The following is an 18,302-nucleotide window of genomic DNA, read 5'->3' on the forward strand; positions in this document are numbered from 1 at the left end:
ACTTATTTCACCTTTGACCTGAGGAGTACTTACTTTGATGGCGACACTAAATGCCTCCTATGGAGTCATTGCACCTTTGACCTGATGAGAGCTTATTGTGACAGAGATGGGAAGGCCTCTCAAATAGATTGAATCTTTAATTTCTTGATCATTCCAAGTTCTTTTTTTTTTTTTTATTTGCTGTATCATACTACAACAAACAAAATTCTGCAGATGTTCATAACAATTGTATTGCTGTTAATTAATTGTACTCATAGTTATGACCACTCAACCAAGTGGAACCTTTTTAGGTGTTGATAAATGTTTTATAAGGATTGCAAAGTGAACAATGTTATTGCATTTAAATTTTGTTTTTAATTTCAATTATGCTTGGCAGATCTGAGCCAATCAATGGCTTCGTAGACGACTACGCGTTCCTCATCCGTGGTTTACTAGACCTCTATGAAGCCAGCTATGACCAGACATGGCTACAATGGGCCTGTGAACTACAACAGAAACAGGATGAACTATTCTGGGATGACACAGGGAATTCTGGGTATTTCTCAGGAGCTGGAAATGATCCATCTATTCTACTCAGATTGAAAGAAGGTGAGTGGTGACCTAAAAAAAGAAGAAAAAAAAAAGCGCAGTGATTTATAGTGCGCTACACACAGGAACAACGCCTAGACGTTGATCCACAAGCCTCAGCACACTTTCCACATTATCTACAAGTATATTATATGTGATTTGATGAAGCAAAATGAGTCGGATGTCGGGAATTCTGTCGGTCCAACATACTTCTAGTCTTGGGCCCAAGCTTCACGTGGCTCACAGTTTGTTATGATTATGAATGACAGAAACCGGCTGTGAAGGAGGCTAAATATCAATGTTACTCACTCCAAATTTAATTTCGGAAAAAACAACACTCGACTATGGAATTTAATTGTCAGTTTGTCACTATATTTAACGATAAATCAAGTAAGTAACTTTCACTCTGCAGACTTAGAAACTTGTTTGATTCCACTGACTATTTGCGATCGAGATATACACAACACCAATGACAGAAATCATCAACAACAAAATTGAACCACAGGCTTGTTTTCACTTGACTGTGAGTCGCATCATCTACCGGAAGTGATGTGACACGGACCAACAGAATATTGATTTTGAGATATAACCAATAATGGTATTCAACTTCCTTTGTATTGTATTGTTCTGACAACACCAAAATGCCATATATCTTGAACTTTTGTTGTGATATATTATTGTATGCGATTGTTGGCTTCCTTGGTTCATTTCCTATAAAATCAATGTATTAATATTAAGGAATATGCTGCAGTATTTTTAGTTAAATGGGTAAAACTTGGAAAATTATGGGTCCTGCCATCCCACATGTTTTAATATGTGTTAAATATCACACAAATCAATGTCATCTCTTAAATTTCATTTCACCCACACCTAATTATCAAATTGTAAATCTGATATCTTGAAAACAGAGTGAATTGATGCTTCTCTGATTAAAATTGGTTAAACTATCCCATAGATCAAATGCTCAATTTCTGGAATCAAAACGTCAATTACCCCAGACCTACGTAAATTGAAGTCTCGTGATTAAGCTTTTTTTTTAAATGTATCCAGGGGTGGGTTGTATCAGTTACTTTCCCCTTAACTGTCAGAAAAAATTTTTCTCTATGACGCATTTTCTATTGGTACTAGATAAAATGCCCACTTACTTTCAATTCCCATAATGTATTTCTCCCATTTCAATTTTCTGCACTGATTTGCTGTAGTGCAACATGGGTTGATAGTGATGAAATGTACCTCAATAAACAGAGCACATCCAGATCTTGCCAAATATGGTTATTTGTTAACTATTAATATATGTTAAACAAGTCTATTCTCAAAATGAAAACTAAGGGAACCTGTGCAAATGTCAAAGTAATGGGAGTGTTATTTGATGAAATAAGGTGATATATCATGTTGCAAAGGATTCTGGGAAGGGTAAAATATCATCTCTGGCTTAGAAGTATGAAACTATAAAGTTAATTACATTATTTTTTAACAAAACTAATTAAGAAACTAGCAAGGGTAGAACTTGCAATGGGGAGAAATAATTTTAATTTTGCGAATTAACAGAAATTAGGCAATTACAAAACCTGTGCATTATTTTGTAGCATTGATAATATATTGTCTTCCAGAGGAGGTCGTTCTTCTTCTTCTTCTTCTTCCTTATAAGTGCCTCCCTCATATGTATGAGTATTATCGCACTGCGTACAGACAAGCTGTTCTTGTTTTTTACTCTGGAACCTAGAGTAGATGAGTGTATTTTGAAGTACAGTCAACATGACCGGGATGATCCCCGGCTCTTTTCGAATAGCCTGTGACGTTCTTTAACGTGCACACTACATTAATGTGAGAAAATATGCATGTACACGGACCGACAGCTTAAAGTGACCTCCGAAGCACTAAGCAAGTAGAGTGAAGTGTCTTGCTCAAGGACACAAAGAGCCGGACCTGGGATTCGAACCCTTGACCCTTGGGTTCACAGTCCTATGCCTTAACCGCTAGGCCACGCTCTCCTTCGTTGGATGGCTTAACCTCAAAGAAGGGGTCATAGGGTAGTGTATTGGCTTAAAAAAACATAATCTCTTGACAGTTACATGAGGCATACTACCGAATGGGAATTTTCCCCCTTTCATGCTGCAAAAATAGTAGTTTTGGGCTAATCCATTTGAAATCCATACTCCCCCTGTGGAAGATTTAGCTAAAGTCTTCCACATAGGGAGTAAGGGTATCAAACAGAATGGACAATTGGGTAACTTCCATTTGAAATGCTCACTCTAGTTGTGGAATATATTATGGTACAGCCATTTATCATGTTTACAGGGGGAGTATGGATTTCAGAATAATTATCCCTTGTCACTTCCATTGAAAAACATTCCCCCCTGTGGAAGACTTTTGTTAAATCTTCCACAGGGGGAAGGCAGATTTCAAATGGAATATCCCATAATCATACCAAAAATAGGAATTGTATAACCACTCAAATGTTCAGATGATCCCCACATGTATGATTCAATGTACATTTACTCAATTCTCAACTTCGTCCTAAAATCACTGAAAGGGCTTTCAATTAAAGGCTTATCTAGCAATTTGCTCATTCGGAAAATCGGAAAAATCATCAAAATTCAGTTCTTTGCACCATTGTTAGTAGCGTAGATGTTCGTACATAGCCTGCTAGTGGTTAATCCAAAAGCTTTGGATGCACCTGAAAAATCTGGGTTATAGTTCTAAATCTAAATCCAAAGGGAAAATTGTTTTAAATGTTGATGGGGAATTACAATCAGATACCCTTTCTGTCTGTAATCATGTTAACAGTTTCTTCACTACTGTGGCTGATGCTTTGACAAACAAATTACCGCAAGTGAGTAACGATTTTGGGGTGGGGTCTGATGCTTTTGAGAGGTTTTACTTGAGTAATGATGTGTCCAGCTCTGAGTTTGATCTTAGGTGTGTTGATGAAGATTATATTTTTGATGAGCTATCCAGCCTTGACATTCACAAAGCTGTTGGCCTGGATGATATTGCACCAAATTTTTGAGAGATGGTGCAGAACAACTTTCTCCTCTAATTACTCACATAGTGAACCTCTCCATTGAATCCAGTACTGTTCCCCAGGATCTAAAAATTGCCAAGGTTATCCCACTTTTCAAAAAGAACAGCCGCTTGGAAGTTGGTAACTATAGGCCTGTCAGTTTGTTGAGTACAGTTTCAAAAGTTTTAGAAAAGTGTATCTATGTTCAATTGGAGCAATATTTAAGCTCGACACACTTAAGTTACCAGTTTCAATCAGGCTTCCGCCCTGGCTACTCTACAGAAACTTGTCTGAGCTTTTTAACAGATTACATTAGGTCTCAACTTGACAAGGGTAATTATGTTGGCATGCTTCTTTTGGACGTGCAAAAAGCTTTTGACAGCGTCAATCACAACATTCTTTGTTACAAGCTTGAGGCCATGGGCATCAAATCCGATTGGTTTAAATCATATCTTTCTAACAGGCAGCAACTTGTCAGTGTTGACGGCATTCAATCTAATCTTATGCAGCTCTCCTGTGGAGTTCCACAGGGGAGCCTGCTTGATCCGCTTCTTTATCTTTGCTATAGCAGCGACATGGCTATGTCGGTAAAAAAAACAAGCTGCTCCTGTATGCCGGCGATAGTGTTATTATATCTTCAGACACAAACCCGGATGTGATTGCCCATGATCTTAGCTTAGATTTGAAATCCTGTAACAACTGGCTCATCAACAACAAATTATCCTTGCATGTTGGTAAAACCGAACTGATTTTATTTGGCTCACGTAGAAAGCTTAAAAAAGCATCCAACTTTCACATTTCATACAATGATCATACCATTCAACCAGCTCCTGCATAAAATATCTTGGGGTGTCACTTGACCAACATCTCTCTGGAGAAGTTATGGTCGATTCTCTCATTAAGAAAGCTACTGGCGGCTCAAATTTTTATACAGACATTCTCAATTTTTCAACCAAAAGCTTACATAAAAATCTCTGCTCTGCATTACTGCAGTGTCATCTTGATTATTGTTGCACCTCATGGTATACTGGTTTGTCCAAAATTTATCAGCACAAACTTCAAGTTATTCAAAACAAGATGATTCGTTTTATTTTGAACCTAGCTCCCAGAGATCATGTTGGTCAGGTAGAATTTGACTTAGTTAAACTTCTAGATATCCAAAACAGGGCTAGGCAGCTGAGACTCAACCACATGTATAATATTTTCCATTCACAGGGCCCTTCTTATCTTACCCAGTTTTTACCAAAATTTCTGATATTCATTCTCATGCCACTAGGTCAAGCTCTTGGAATTTTCATGTCCCAAGAGTTGGTTCAAATACCAAAAAATCTTTTTTCTACCATGCAACTCTTGATTGGAATAACCTACCTTCGCATATCAAATCCATTCTGGACAAATGTACTTATAAACATGCTATGAAAAAATATCTGGCTAGAGTTGCTATGACCCATGAGTCTGCTGAATTTGTGTAGCTTACTCCTTTAGGTCCCCGCCTTTGTTTTATCTTATTGTTTCACACGCTCCCAGGCATCTTTTTGTTCTTTTTGTGGGACCCCATTGGAATTAAGTCTACACAGGAAGCTAGACTTTATGGGTCATCCTGGCAATTCGACATTTTGGTGTCTTTTTGGTGTGCAGCTTTTCAATGTGTTAAATTTTTGTATGTTTCATTGTACTATTTTATGTCGCTTTTGCCAAATAAATATGAATGAATGAATGAATGCCATGTATGAAAGACAAAATACTAATGCATTTTACATTAAACTGCAATATCTCTACTTAAGTAGAGAAATATTTGTATTTGAATGGGCATTAACTTGGTCACTACTCCTGTCCCTTGTTTTTTTTTCATTTCAAAAATACATACTTTAATTTTGTTCCCTTCACTTTAAAAGCAATTTATAATTTTTTGTTTTTTTACACTTTCGCTTGGATCACTGAATAGGACATTAATTGGTAACCCAAGAAAGCCCACAATTAGAACTGGATAGAGAAAACTAATTATTTGAAATACAATATTCATTACAATGATGATGAACACCCTCTGAATGGCTGTGTGAATAGTATAATGGCATCAACAGCTCCCTCTATAAGTATTAACATGTAAACCATTTCCTATAATATACTTCTTCACAGATTTTATGAGGGTGGTCGATTGGATTTTTCAGTATGTCATTTTTATGACTTCAAATAAAAGCAATTAGTGTGTAAATGATCTTATCTTATAATTTTTCATCACCTCTTTCAAACTTCAAGGTACGTTCGTCTGTAATAGGGTTAGGCAAAAAAAAAAAGATTGTTTGCTTGTCCTCCACAACCTGTACAAAACTTTTTCCACAAAGTTGCATTGTGGATATGTGTACACCCTTTACCTTGATGTAAACAACTTAAAATATTTGGATAAAAAAGTGACATTTAAATCACAGTATTTTTGCAGTAAAAGAATAGATATAAAAGTTGTTGCCTTATCCCTTACACCCAAATAATGTGTAGTAAACATGTGTAAATAATGGGTTTGGCTATGCCTCAAATGTTTTTCTGACACATTATTTAGGTGTACAGGATATATTGTAACATTTGCTGAGGAGGACGCCCTCAATATTTCTCAAATTCTGTTTTGCACACGATTGTAAATAAATGTACTTTATTAAAAAAATCAAGACTTTAGATGCCGTAGTTTTGTTAAAATCCAAGATTTTGAATAAAATGCAGGAATCGTTGTTTAATGATTACGATGGAAATATTAGTCGAATCGCGTACACCAGGGGGTCACTCCCATTGTGGCCTGTACACCATCCGCGATAATGAAAAACGCGTAAAAGGGTCGTTTTTTAGTGGGTAGGCACGATACGCTTTATCGCGTTTAGGGTGTCAAAAACATGAAAAATTGGAAAAAGAGTAGCAAAATTGCAATTTCTTAAAATATCTGGAAATGAAATTTAGGGTATGAAATTTGATGTTAGGAATGAAATCCCTGTTTAGGGTGTCGTTTTAGCCAAGGGTTAAATCCTTGTTTAGGGTGCTTTTCAAAAGTTGATTATCGCGGATGGTGTACAGGCCACAATGGGAGTGACCCCCAGGTGCGTCGCTATGTATATTATACAGTATGTACATGGCATGCGTGATGGAATACACACATCGAAGGATTACCCATTTGTTCAGCTCAAAATAAAAATGGACATATCTGACAGTATAAAGTCACAACATGGCTTTAAAGCAAGGTCTAGCTAGGTCAAGGTCTCACAAATTCCCCTGTGCATTTCTTTCCCAAACTGGAAATCCCCGTAATCTGTATTTTATTGATATAATTTAATCACATCCTAAATACTTATTTCCTTTATACAACACAAACAAGCTATTCAGACAATTTTTGACGGAAAACTCAAAATGTTGCAACTTGCAAACTGAAATGCAAAAGGGGGTGTTTTCAAAATTCAACTATATGTATACAGGAGTGTGTATACTAGGGGCTGAGCCAGGTTTTGTTTTAAAGTGGGGGGGGGGGCACTCATAAACATTTTCCAGCTTGCCCTAATGGTACAGCAAATGCATATCTATTGGCCCCCTCAGTGTTGGAAAATTGTGCAAAAAATTAATGGGGGTCCAAACTGCATCAAATGCCCCCCTCCCCTGATCCACCCAGGTGTAAAGAGAGGTGGGGTATATTTAATAACAAACTTTAATCCCTGGATAGATGCTAGTGCTTTGGTATAGCCCTCCTCACCCAGAATTTTGAACATTTTTAGCTTCAAAATCTGATGTCCCTTATAAGTTTGATCAGTTTAACAATATGTGTACATCCATATCAAAAGGATGCACTTGTCGGCTGCTACATGTGTCTCTTAATAGCTAGGAATAAATACCAGACTCATCTCAAGTAGATGTCACTTCAAATCATCACCAAGTCACATGGTTTAGGAATGTGCTCTGTATTCCTAAACCATGTGACTTGGTGATGATTTAATGACTGCTACTGAGATGAGTTTAATATTATATATTTATAGTATGCTATGCACAAGCACAATGCCTAGACGTTCATCCACAAGCCTCAGCACACTTTACAGATAGATACTATGTAAAATATGTTCATGTAAAATTAGGATTCAATCATGTTTCACCGTTGTTCATCACCGTTTAACAACAATGCATCTGCACCGTCTGCATGGTTTACTTTGTGATAAAGCTGCTCTCGCGAAGTAAACCACGTAGACGGTGCAGACGCATTGTTGTTAAACGGTGATGAACAATGGTGAAACATGATTGAATCCCTTTCAACAACAAAAACAAGCCAACAATTACCTAATTTATATGATTATTTGAAACGTCAGTTGGCATGGTTAGTCATTAGGCTATTCCAGTTGAAATCCACACTCCCCCTGTGGAAGATTTTGGAAATATCTTCCGCAGGGGGAGTATGTTTTTCAAATGTAATTGGTCTGAGTTCATTTTGAAATCCATACTCCCCATGTATTCTGGCTTTACATGTATATCATCTACAACGGGAGTGAGTATTACAAATGGAAGTTACCAAATTTTCTATTCTATTCAAAATTAATACTCCCTCTGTGGCAGACTTTAGCTAAATCTTCCACAGGGGTAGTGTGGATTTTAAATAGAATAGCCCATTGTCACTCAACCTTACAAGAAGATCGGTGATATTTCTGTTGATATCAGCAATAAAACTACAGAATAAAATGGCAATGTGTAGCCGCTACCTCCAACGGAATGAACATGTAACCAAGTACACATATGCGCGCTTCCATTGACTTGCGTTCATGTCACGCTACTGGAAAAGTGTGGATTAATCACCGATTAACAAAGTTTGGCTCCTGTACAAAGGTATAGGAAGAGTTGTTGAATTACACATATAGCAGCCAACAAGTGCATCCATATGCTTTGGATGTTCACATATTCTTGTTAGTTATCTCATTAGATAGTTTGCCAATTCTAGGTCATTATTTGGTCAAGGAATTTCCATCATATCCTGTTTAGGCACTTTGAGAAGGACAGTGATTTGTCACGCAAGATGTGTGCAGGCAGTGTTGTTTTCATATCGTGTATTTTATATTAAAATTTATTCAATGTCTTAAAAAGAGTGGGATGATAGGAGCCATATATTTCCAGTTCTAACCATTTAAAGCCATATTGTACGATCTTATAATATGAGATTTTTTCAAACCTGTTTTTTTTTGCATATTTGTAATGTTTACACATGTCCCAACTTGCACCTAAATGGAATCGACCAAATTTGTTGTCTTTGTAGGTCAACACAGCAAAGTTCGACATATTATCATAATTTAAAAATTATGGTAAATCCTATCACCTTTAAAGCCATAATGTACGATCTTATAATATGAAATTGGTTAATTTTTTTTTTCAAACCTGAGTTTTTGCATATTTGTAATGTTTACACATGTCCCAACTTGCACCTAAATAGAATCGGCCAAATTTGTTGTCTTTGTAGGTCAACACAGCAAAGTTCGACATATTATCATAATTTAAAAATTATGATAATATGTCCTCCCATAGAACTGTGTGTTAAATGGCCAAACTAACCAGTGGGGTTTCTTTCAATTTACCTTGTTATTTCAACTTAAAATGGACATCAACCCTTCCCGTCAGTTATTACTGATATTATTTCAACATTTTGAATAAAGAATAACAACATTAAAATTTAACGGAAATCGTACATTAAGGCTTAAATATGTTAGCCATATGCTTCAACATAAAAAGTCCCAAGTTTTGAGATATTTTCTTAAAATATCAAGAGCTATCTTAAGAAGCACTGAACCAATACCAGGCTTGTTTGTACTCATTTTAATGCATTTTTCATGCCGATTCCAAAAATTTACAATTCTGAACTTTTTGAATTAAAAAAAAAGAATTGAAACTTGTTGTCTGCAGTCGACACCCACGTGAAGAGAGTTAAATGCTTGTTCAGTGATTTGCGCATCCGGAAGATCATAAAAATCATCAAAATTCAGATTTTGGCACCTTTGTTAGCATCATAGATGTGCTAACATAGCCTGCTAGTGGTTAAGTTGAAAGCTGTGTATTAAAGACAAAACAAGACATTTTACATGAATCTGTAATTTCTCTACTTCCATGCAAGTAGAAATTTATTAACTTCCGTATTTAAGTCAAGGTCGTGTGTCTTGAGCTCGCCACCAAAAAAGGTGGCGGCGTTACATTTTGCCAAAAGTCGACTCAAAACAAATGATGATATCTCTGTCAAGCAAGAAGGTATTGTCATGCTTGTGGTCTCATTTTATTGCTAAATAAAATGCACTTTCAACCGTGTAAAAAGAAATACTTGAACTTTTTTAATACTGACACTGTGCTTCATAGAATTCAGAATGGGCAGGGTGGCGGTGGTGGGGATGTGGTGGTGGGGATGTGGTACACACAAACTCTATGGGATTGGTATTTTTAGTGCGTAATCTGCTTCTGTAAAGGCTGTAAATTGGATTTGGACTCTATTTAGCATCTAAGACACTCATGGCCTTACAGCTAAACAATTCTACTAATTGTTTTTAATAATTTATGATTGGTTTAGTCCAGAAAATACAAACTTTTCCATACAAAACTACCCGTTGTCATATTAAACACTGTAGCAAGTAATGCAGATGTCTTCAAAATCTAAAAGTTACTGTAAAATTTTAATTACTTATCCTATCAAAGTCAAAGTATAGATTTTCTGAAGGGAAATTTGACGAGGAATCTAAATATGGACATATTTTTTCTGTATGGGTTAGGGGGAAAATGTTTAGGTTCAAAATATGTTGAATTGTAAAAAATCTAACTTACTTTGGGACACCCTATATTCGAGATTACCAAAAGCTGTGATTTTGGTTTCTTCCAAAGTCAGTTGGCTCTCCATATCCTCTAACCAAATGAATGTTGTTTACTTCCAGTTTATTACTGTAAGTTGGTAATAAGCAATGCATTGAGTGACCCATTTTTATCAAAATCTTTTTATTCCACCCTGTATAACTTGCAGGTCACACTGTATAATGAGTTAAATGTATATATTTGAATTGCTTATGCCTTCAGCTTTCCAAAAATGTATACTTTTGCTAGTTTAGGGTTGATGATTGTCGAGATAATCTAATTAGAAACCCGGTTGGTGTAAAAAATTCATAATATTTGTCATGTAACGCTAAGGGTGGCGAGTTCAGGACACACGGCCTCAAATAGTCGGCCCACCCACAAATAAACGCCCCCCACCACTTTTTTCAACCAAGATGTTTCAAAAATCCTGATATTTCCATGCTATCTTGTGTAGTAAGCTTACCAAGTTAGCACATGGTCGATAATAAGCGTCAATAATTGGCGAAAATCTGGATCAGAAACCCGGAAGTGAGCCAGAAGTCAGTGTTTCTAGTTCATAGTTTGTCATTTTATAGCGTGTGTTTTTAGTTTACCTAATGATTTTAACAGGAATTATCGTTCTAAAATTGACCTTGAATAAACGCCCCCCTTGGGAAAATGTAACGCCCCCGGTGGCGTTTATTTGACAAAATATGGTATGTATTTGAATGGGGCTTCAACCCAGGAGCTTCAACTTTGTCAATACTGCTGTTTTCCTAGTTTTTTGCCTACTCTTTTATTTTAAAAATACCTGTTGATATTTTTTATGGCTTATCCTTCACTTTTAGGCAAATACACAATTCAAATCTTTTTACACTTTTGGTAGGATCACTGCATATAAAGCCTTTAAAACTGTCTACTGCCTTGACATGTTGAACTGTTATACATGACAAGTTATATCAATCTACGGTAAAAGTGGTCATTTTTGCTTGTGTAAGTTTTTGCACTTTGCCGAAATTTGGAACTACATTGCTCGGTGTTTTTAATTTCACGATTTTGAGTCTTCTTACATAGACCTACGGTATATATTAAAAGACCATTTTGCATGTATTTATTTTCGCGGTAGCTGTGTTGCACACGAACCCGGGGGGGATCACTCGCATACCAAAGTGGTATGCATGCTCGTCCCATCACCTCAAAAATGGACCCTAAATGGCGTAATCAGTGTGGAAAGATTTCACCCCTTATTGGCGTAAGACTCTGTAAATCTTACCCTAAAATATGGCATAATTAGCGTAAGAAACTAAAATGGACCCTAAATGGCGTAAATTCTAAAACAAACCCACTGAAGTTGAAAAAATATACCCTAAGCGTCGAAACTTTACCTGAAAAGCACCCTTTTTCTAAAAGCGGCGACGCCGCCACAAGGCCAAAAATCAACCCTTTTTCGACGTTTTTGGGGACGAGCATGCGTACCACTTTGATATGCGAGTGACCCCCCCGGGCACACGAAAAGTGCGAAAATTAATGTAACACAAAAATTTCCACTTTTACAGTATACTGTGAACAGTGTGGATGACTATGACTAGACTATGACTACTTTATTTCATTTCATTTCAATTTTATTTATACACGGAAAAGCCCAGATCAGCCCTTGAGCTGGTCTTCCCTGGGGCCGTGTTGCTATATAAATTTACATGTTACATTACATCATTAATCAAGGATATTAAAAGTAAATGGAAATACAAAACAAGTATAAAAACTATATATGACAAAGTGATATAAATTAAGCATACAAAGCAAGTACAATTGACAAAGTAATAACCAAAAGCAAACATTTAGGCAAAGTTCAATTCATAATTACAGTAAAGCAATCTCCTGAACGCAGCAGGTCTATCACACAACTGTGCTTCAGCTGAGAGATCGTTCCATAGATGAGCACCCTGTATGAAAGACTGCGTTTCTTAAAGTTATTTGAAGGAAAAGGAACATCAACATTATTTGGATTACGCCTGAGATTATAATTATATTCCTTTTTCTCAAATAACATGCAAATATTATCAGGAAGTATGTTGTTTGTAACCCTGAACATGAACTCTGCCAAATGGATGTTTCTTATTTCAGCAAGTGTCAACCAGCTGAGTTGATTAAGAACTTCAGACCCTGATGTGTCCCAAGGAACATTGCAAATATATCTAGCAGCTCTTGCCTGCATTCGTTGCAACTTAATTGAATCTGTTTTGGTACAATTACCCCATATTATATTACAATAATTGAAATGTGGTGCAACAATAGAGTTGTATATAAGCTTGAGAGCACTCATGGGAACTAATGACTTAGCCCTCCTGATCATAGAAATACTCCTGGCAGACTTCTTCAACAAATAATCAATATGATCATGCCAATTTAAATTACTATCAATTATTATACCCAAATGGGTGCAAGAAAAACTCTTTCAATAATATCACCATTAATATGAACATTCAAAACATCATCATTAATTTTAGCCAATCTTTGTGGTGTTCCAAGCATAATAAATTTAGTCTTATTTACATTCAAACTTAGCTTATTATTGTCAAGCCACTGTTTCATTGAAGAAAGGTCATTATTAAGGTTATGTACAATATCAGCTGGGTTTTTGCCAGCACAGTAAATAATAGTATCATCAGCATACATGCTGATCTTAGTAAATTTAAGACAGTTTGGTAAATCATTAATGAAAATAATAAAAAGGAGAGGTCCAAGTATTGAACCTTGAGGCACTCCGTAACTAATAAGTTCAAAATCAGAAAGAGAACCATTAACAGATGTAGCTTGGGTTCTGTTTGAAAGATAACTACTGAACCAATCAATACTGTATTTGCTGATTCCATAACACTGTAATTTTTTGATCAAAATGGCATGGTTTACAGTATCAAATGCCTTTTTTAAATCAATCATTGATACACCAATAACATTACCATCATTTATATTGTCAAACCAATCTTCAGTTATTAAGGCAAGCGAAGTTGAAGTAGAATGTGAAGGCGAAAACCAGATTGGTAAGGAGAGATCAAATTGTTAGAGTCTAAATAACTATAAAGTTGATCAAAAATAGCCCTTTCAATAATTTTCGATACAACTGGTAAAATAGAGATAGGCCTGTAATTGTTTGGATCAGAATGCTGGCCACTCTTGTAGATAGGTGTGACTTTTGCTTTTTTCTAATTTGTTGGAAATTTGCACGTCATGATAGAATAATTTATTATGTGAGTCAAAATAGGTGCAATTACATACGCTCCTGCCTTTAAAAGTCTTGCAGGGATCTCATCAAAACCAGTGGCTTTGTTGGTAGGAAGATTACATAATTGTTCAATAACATATTCAACAGTCACTGGAATTATATCAAAGGAGAGATCATTGGAAGAATCATTAACATTATTATCAATATTTCTACAAGCATCATGAATATCAACAGGACCAAGTTTGGCAGCAAGATTAGATCCAACACATGTGAAGAACTTGTTTAATTCATTTGAAATGAGCTTTGGATCTGTTATATCCCTATCTTCATTTCGAATACAATTTATTTTAGAATATGATTTTCTAGAAGGAACAATATAACGCAGCTGTTTCCATGTTCTCTTTGTATTACCTTTACAAGCAGCAAGAGAATCTGTAAGATATGTGCGCTTACTTTTCCTAATTGCACTAGTAACTTTATTTTTTAGACAACGAAAATTGGCCCAATCCATAGAATTATTAGACTTTACTGCTTTTAACTTAGCCATGTCACGCTTATTCATCAATTCACTAATTTCGGGTGTTAACCATGGGCTTAAATTTTGTCTAACTCTTCTCTGCTTCAGAGGTGCATGGTTATTTGCAACATTCAGAAAAATACACTCAAATTCATCTAAAGCTAAGTCAGCATCAGTTATTAGTTTCCATAACATGTAAATACATAAAAATGTCCTTTAAAAAGTCTAGGGTCGGGCGTATTTTTAGGGTCTGTCGGGCTACGCCAATCTAACAATTTTTTTAGGCCTAAGCCTTGTGGCCATCCTAACAAACCAACACCAAATGCTCACAAAGACCACAAGAAAAAAAGATGTCAGGAAAATTAAAATTCAATCATATGTAGAAATCACTTTCAACTTCCAAAAATGTTTTTAAACAGTTTTAGATATTTTCAGGGAATTTTCTAAATTGTTTCTCTTTCATACTTTCTCGTGTCCTCTCTTTGTCTTTGTCTTTTTTTTCCCTGCCTTTTCTCTTTCTCTTTCCAAGTCATAGGGGTTGGTCATTTCCCCTGCCATAATAGCCACACGGGTGACGTTGGCCCGGCCAACGATTCCCTGGGTATATATGACTTGGTCTGATTGCGTCATCAAGTCCCGTGGAATGCATGCACGCAGAGTGGTTTTAATAGTTAGCTTTAGTGAGACCTAGTTGGGTTAGGGTTAAGGAGGCATACGCCTAGGAAAAACATGCATATTAACCCTAACCCTACTCGTGTTTTTTTGCTATCGGAAGGGAAAGAAGGAACGAAAAAGGAGAGAAGATGCAGAGAAAAGTCACTTGGCACCCCAGGATTGAACCTCGGACCCCTCGCATGCCACGCAGAAGATCCCCAGCATGTAGCCACACAGGTGATGTTGGCCTGGCCAACGATTCCCTGGGTATATATGACTTGGTCTGATTGGGTTATCAAGTCCCGTGGAATGCATGCACGCAGAGTGGTTTTAATAGTGAGCTTTAGTGAGACCTAGTTGGGTTAGGGTTAAGAAGGGTCAGAAGGAAGTGACCAAGTTTCTTAAAGGAAGGGGACGAAAGGAAGGAAAGGAGAGTGGGAGGTGGATCAATGGACAGTATAAGAATACTGTAATGATAATATTAACGAAGCAATTAACTGAATGAAAACAACATGTATGCAAAAGGAAGGATTGATGATAATGTACATACCTACTGGCTGCTTCTACTTACACATGTAGCCTATGTTAGGTTAGGATAGGTCCCTGCCTCCCAACTCAACACAAAAGTTGGCAACCATGAGAGTTACCAAATAGCGCAAAAGGCGTAATTTTTTACCAGTAGCAAGGACCTTGAAATTGGCAAAATAGGGGGCATTTAATTTGGACTGTCTGCGAAATTTAACCATGATTACAGCAAAATAGGGGGTATTTAATTTGCACTGTGTCTGTGAAGTCTGCGATAAAAGGGGTACTTGGAAAAATCCGGTAATTTTATGTCAATATTTAGTGTCATTGAAAAGGGGTGTTTAAAATTCTAGTCATTGAAACACGGTGTTTGAAATTCTAGTCATTGAAAACCACAAAAAAGGGGTTGTTTTGGGTCAAATTTTGTCCTTTATTTTCCATGAAAAAGGGGGGTAAATTTGATGAAAAATCATTGCAAAGGGGGTCTTTGAAAGATTTTGGTAACTCTCATGGTTACCAGTTTTTGTGTTGAGTTTGGGGCCGGGGTTAGGTTTAGAGAATAAAATTAATGTCGTTCGATGGAGGTGCCCTATTTAGCATTAGCTTTGGATATTTAATTAGTTTCTTTATTTTCCACCTGACTTACCCAGGTGAAAAATCAATAAAATAATTAAATGTCCAAAGTTAGCGTTAAATAGGGCGTCTCCGCCTAACACTTTGAGACCCAGCCTATAGGGAGAGCTCAACATACTTATGGCTTGAAACACCTGGACAAATCAAATTATGACAACAATTTGTGATGTGAACCTTCCTTTTGGCATGTTCCAACCTAAATTAAACCTCATTTTTGGCCATTTTAGCATTACGATTGCTAATTTATACCCACTTCATGTGCAGTAATCTCAATTACGTCATTCTGGGAACCGGTCAGAGGAAGTTTTGTAATTTTGCCTTCCTTGAAAATGTGCAAAATAGACTCATTCTGTTAATATTTGTTGCCTGGCCATATTCCTGAGGGGAATACTAAGTATATGCAGGGCTATTCCAGTTTAAATTCATACACCCCCTATGGAAGACATGACCTTAATCTCACACAAAGGGGGGGGGGTATAGATTTCAAATGGAGTCGTTCATTTAGGTAATCCATTGAAATTCACACTCCCTGTGTGGGAGATTAAGGTCATGTCTTCCATATGGGGTGTATGGATTTCAACTCGAATATACCATATCAGCTGAGGACAGGAAATCTGGTTATTACACAAGTAAATATAAATATTAAATGTTCAAACATGGCACAGCATATTGCCATCATGCTGAATGAAATCCTGATCCTGTGAAGTTCAAAAGGAATAATATAATGGGCAAATAGTTTACAACCAATGATCTTGATTAGATTTTATGATTGACAAATCCAAAAATACTTACTAGTTTTAGACTTTCGCCATCTTAGCTGATGGCTTCTTCACAATGACCATTGGGATCCACTTTTCCCGCAGGATTGACCGCTGCTTCCGGTGATTTTCGCATCCCTCGGTGGCTTAGTTCTTATTAGTGGATCGTATACATGGTCTAGAGAGTAACTCCCGATGTCCCTGTTGACTGTTTGGTCCACTCGCCTTCTAATCCAAATTGCTTCTCTGATCAGTCTAGTTTATTGGTTTCCAAAGGATGCGAAAATCACCGGAAGCAGCGGTCAATCCCGCGGGAAAAGTGAATCCCAATGGTCATTCTGAAGAAGCTATCAGCCAAGATGGCGAAAGTCTAAAACTAGCGAGTATTTTTGGATTTGTCAATTATATAATCTAATCAAGTTTAATTTCTACAATCCTACAAATGCATCTACTGTATAAGTGGTAATTTTCGCGTACAGTTATTTTCGCGATTTGGAGTGAGAGACACATTTTCGTGAATGTTATTTTCGCGATTGCCCAGTCCTTCCCTATACTTGTAATACATTATTGCATACATTCGCGAGGTGTTATTTTCGCGGTTGGAGCTCTAATCGCGAAATTCGCGAAAATAAAACCCTCGCGAAAATATTGACTTTTACAGTATTTCATGAACCAATGATCTGTTTTGGTGTAGAAGTGAACATTATAAATAAATTAAATTAAATTAAAACACCTGGAATGGCAGGAAACTTGGTGGATATTTACATAGTAATTGTCAAACATGACATGGAAAACTGACATTATGCTGAACAAAATTGTCTGAAGTTCAAAAGGTGAACTAAATTATCTAAAATTCAAAATGTGAACCAAATTATCTGAAGTTCAAAGTAAAATGTGCCATATATGCAGGCCCTTAGCCAGGATTTTTTGTTGGGGGGGGGGGGGCAATTCTGTGACATTTTTGGCTCGCTACGCTTGCAAATTCTTAAATATTTGGACTTTTTGTATACTTTTGCTAATTTAGTCGCACCCCACCCCACCCAGGGCCTGCATATATGTGTATTTATCATGCGCTTTGTTCATCTCTGGCGTTATGTTGATCTTGGTTTGTTTGGGTAACATATCCCCTAGCAACAAATTTGATGCCATAAATGGTCATTTGTCATACAAATCAGCTATGTGTTGAATATTTCATTTATTTGTGAGACTGAAGTTTGTTTCAGGGAAATGAGTTGAAACAATAAGCACCCCCGTGTCACTCACGTAAGGCTCTCTTGGCCATATTGACTATGATGTTTACGCAACACTTTTGAAGCCATATCAGAAAAAGCGGCTTCAGAATTTTTTCCAGGGGCATGGAGGCGCAAAGTAAATTTAAGGGGGTCAAAATTGAAGCAAAAATTGTAAACGATATAAAATTTTTTGTGTTTGGAGGAGGGGGCAACTGGGGGAAGACTCTGACTGCAGGGGGCAACTCCAAAGTTGCCTACCAACTTCTTTGAAGTTTAATGTTTATAAAGCTGAGAAAAAAAGCTGGAGAAAAATGCATTGCTCCGACCTGAATGTATGTTACACATACATACCAGTCTAACAACACCATGCTTAACAGAG

The 18,302-nt window shown here is 36.7% G+C and overlaps 1 protein-coding gene across 3 annotated transcripts in view; it reads left to right on the forward strand.

Annotated features, from left to right (window-relative positions):
• The window catches only part of LOC140164194 (spermatogenesis-associated protein 20-like), a 115,093-nt gene that overhangs the window by 59,099 nt on the left and 37,692 nt on the right, over positions 1-18,302 (forward strand). For all 3 annotated transcript variants that reach the window (XM_072187438.1, XM_072187439.1, XM_072187440.1), the window contains exon 14: positions 377-588. In XM_072187438.1, coding sequence (XP_072043539.1) covers positions 377-588 — 212 coding nt within the window. The remainder of the gene's footprint in view (positions 1-376; positions 589-18,302) is intronic.

This window comes from Amphiura filiformis, chromosome 11 (assembly GCF_039555335.1).
Source record: "Amphiura filiformis chromosome 11, Afil_fr2py, whole genome shotgun sequence".
In the NCBI taxonomy this organism is placed as follows: Eukaryota; Metazoa; Echinodermata; class Ophiuroidea; order Amphilepidida; family Amphiuridae; genus Amphiura; species Amphiura filiformis.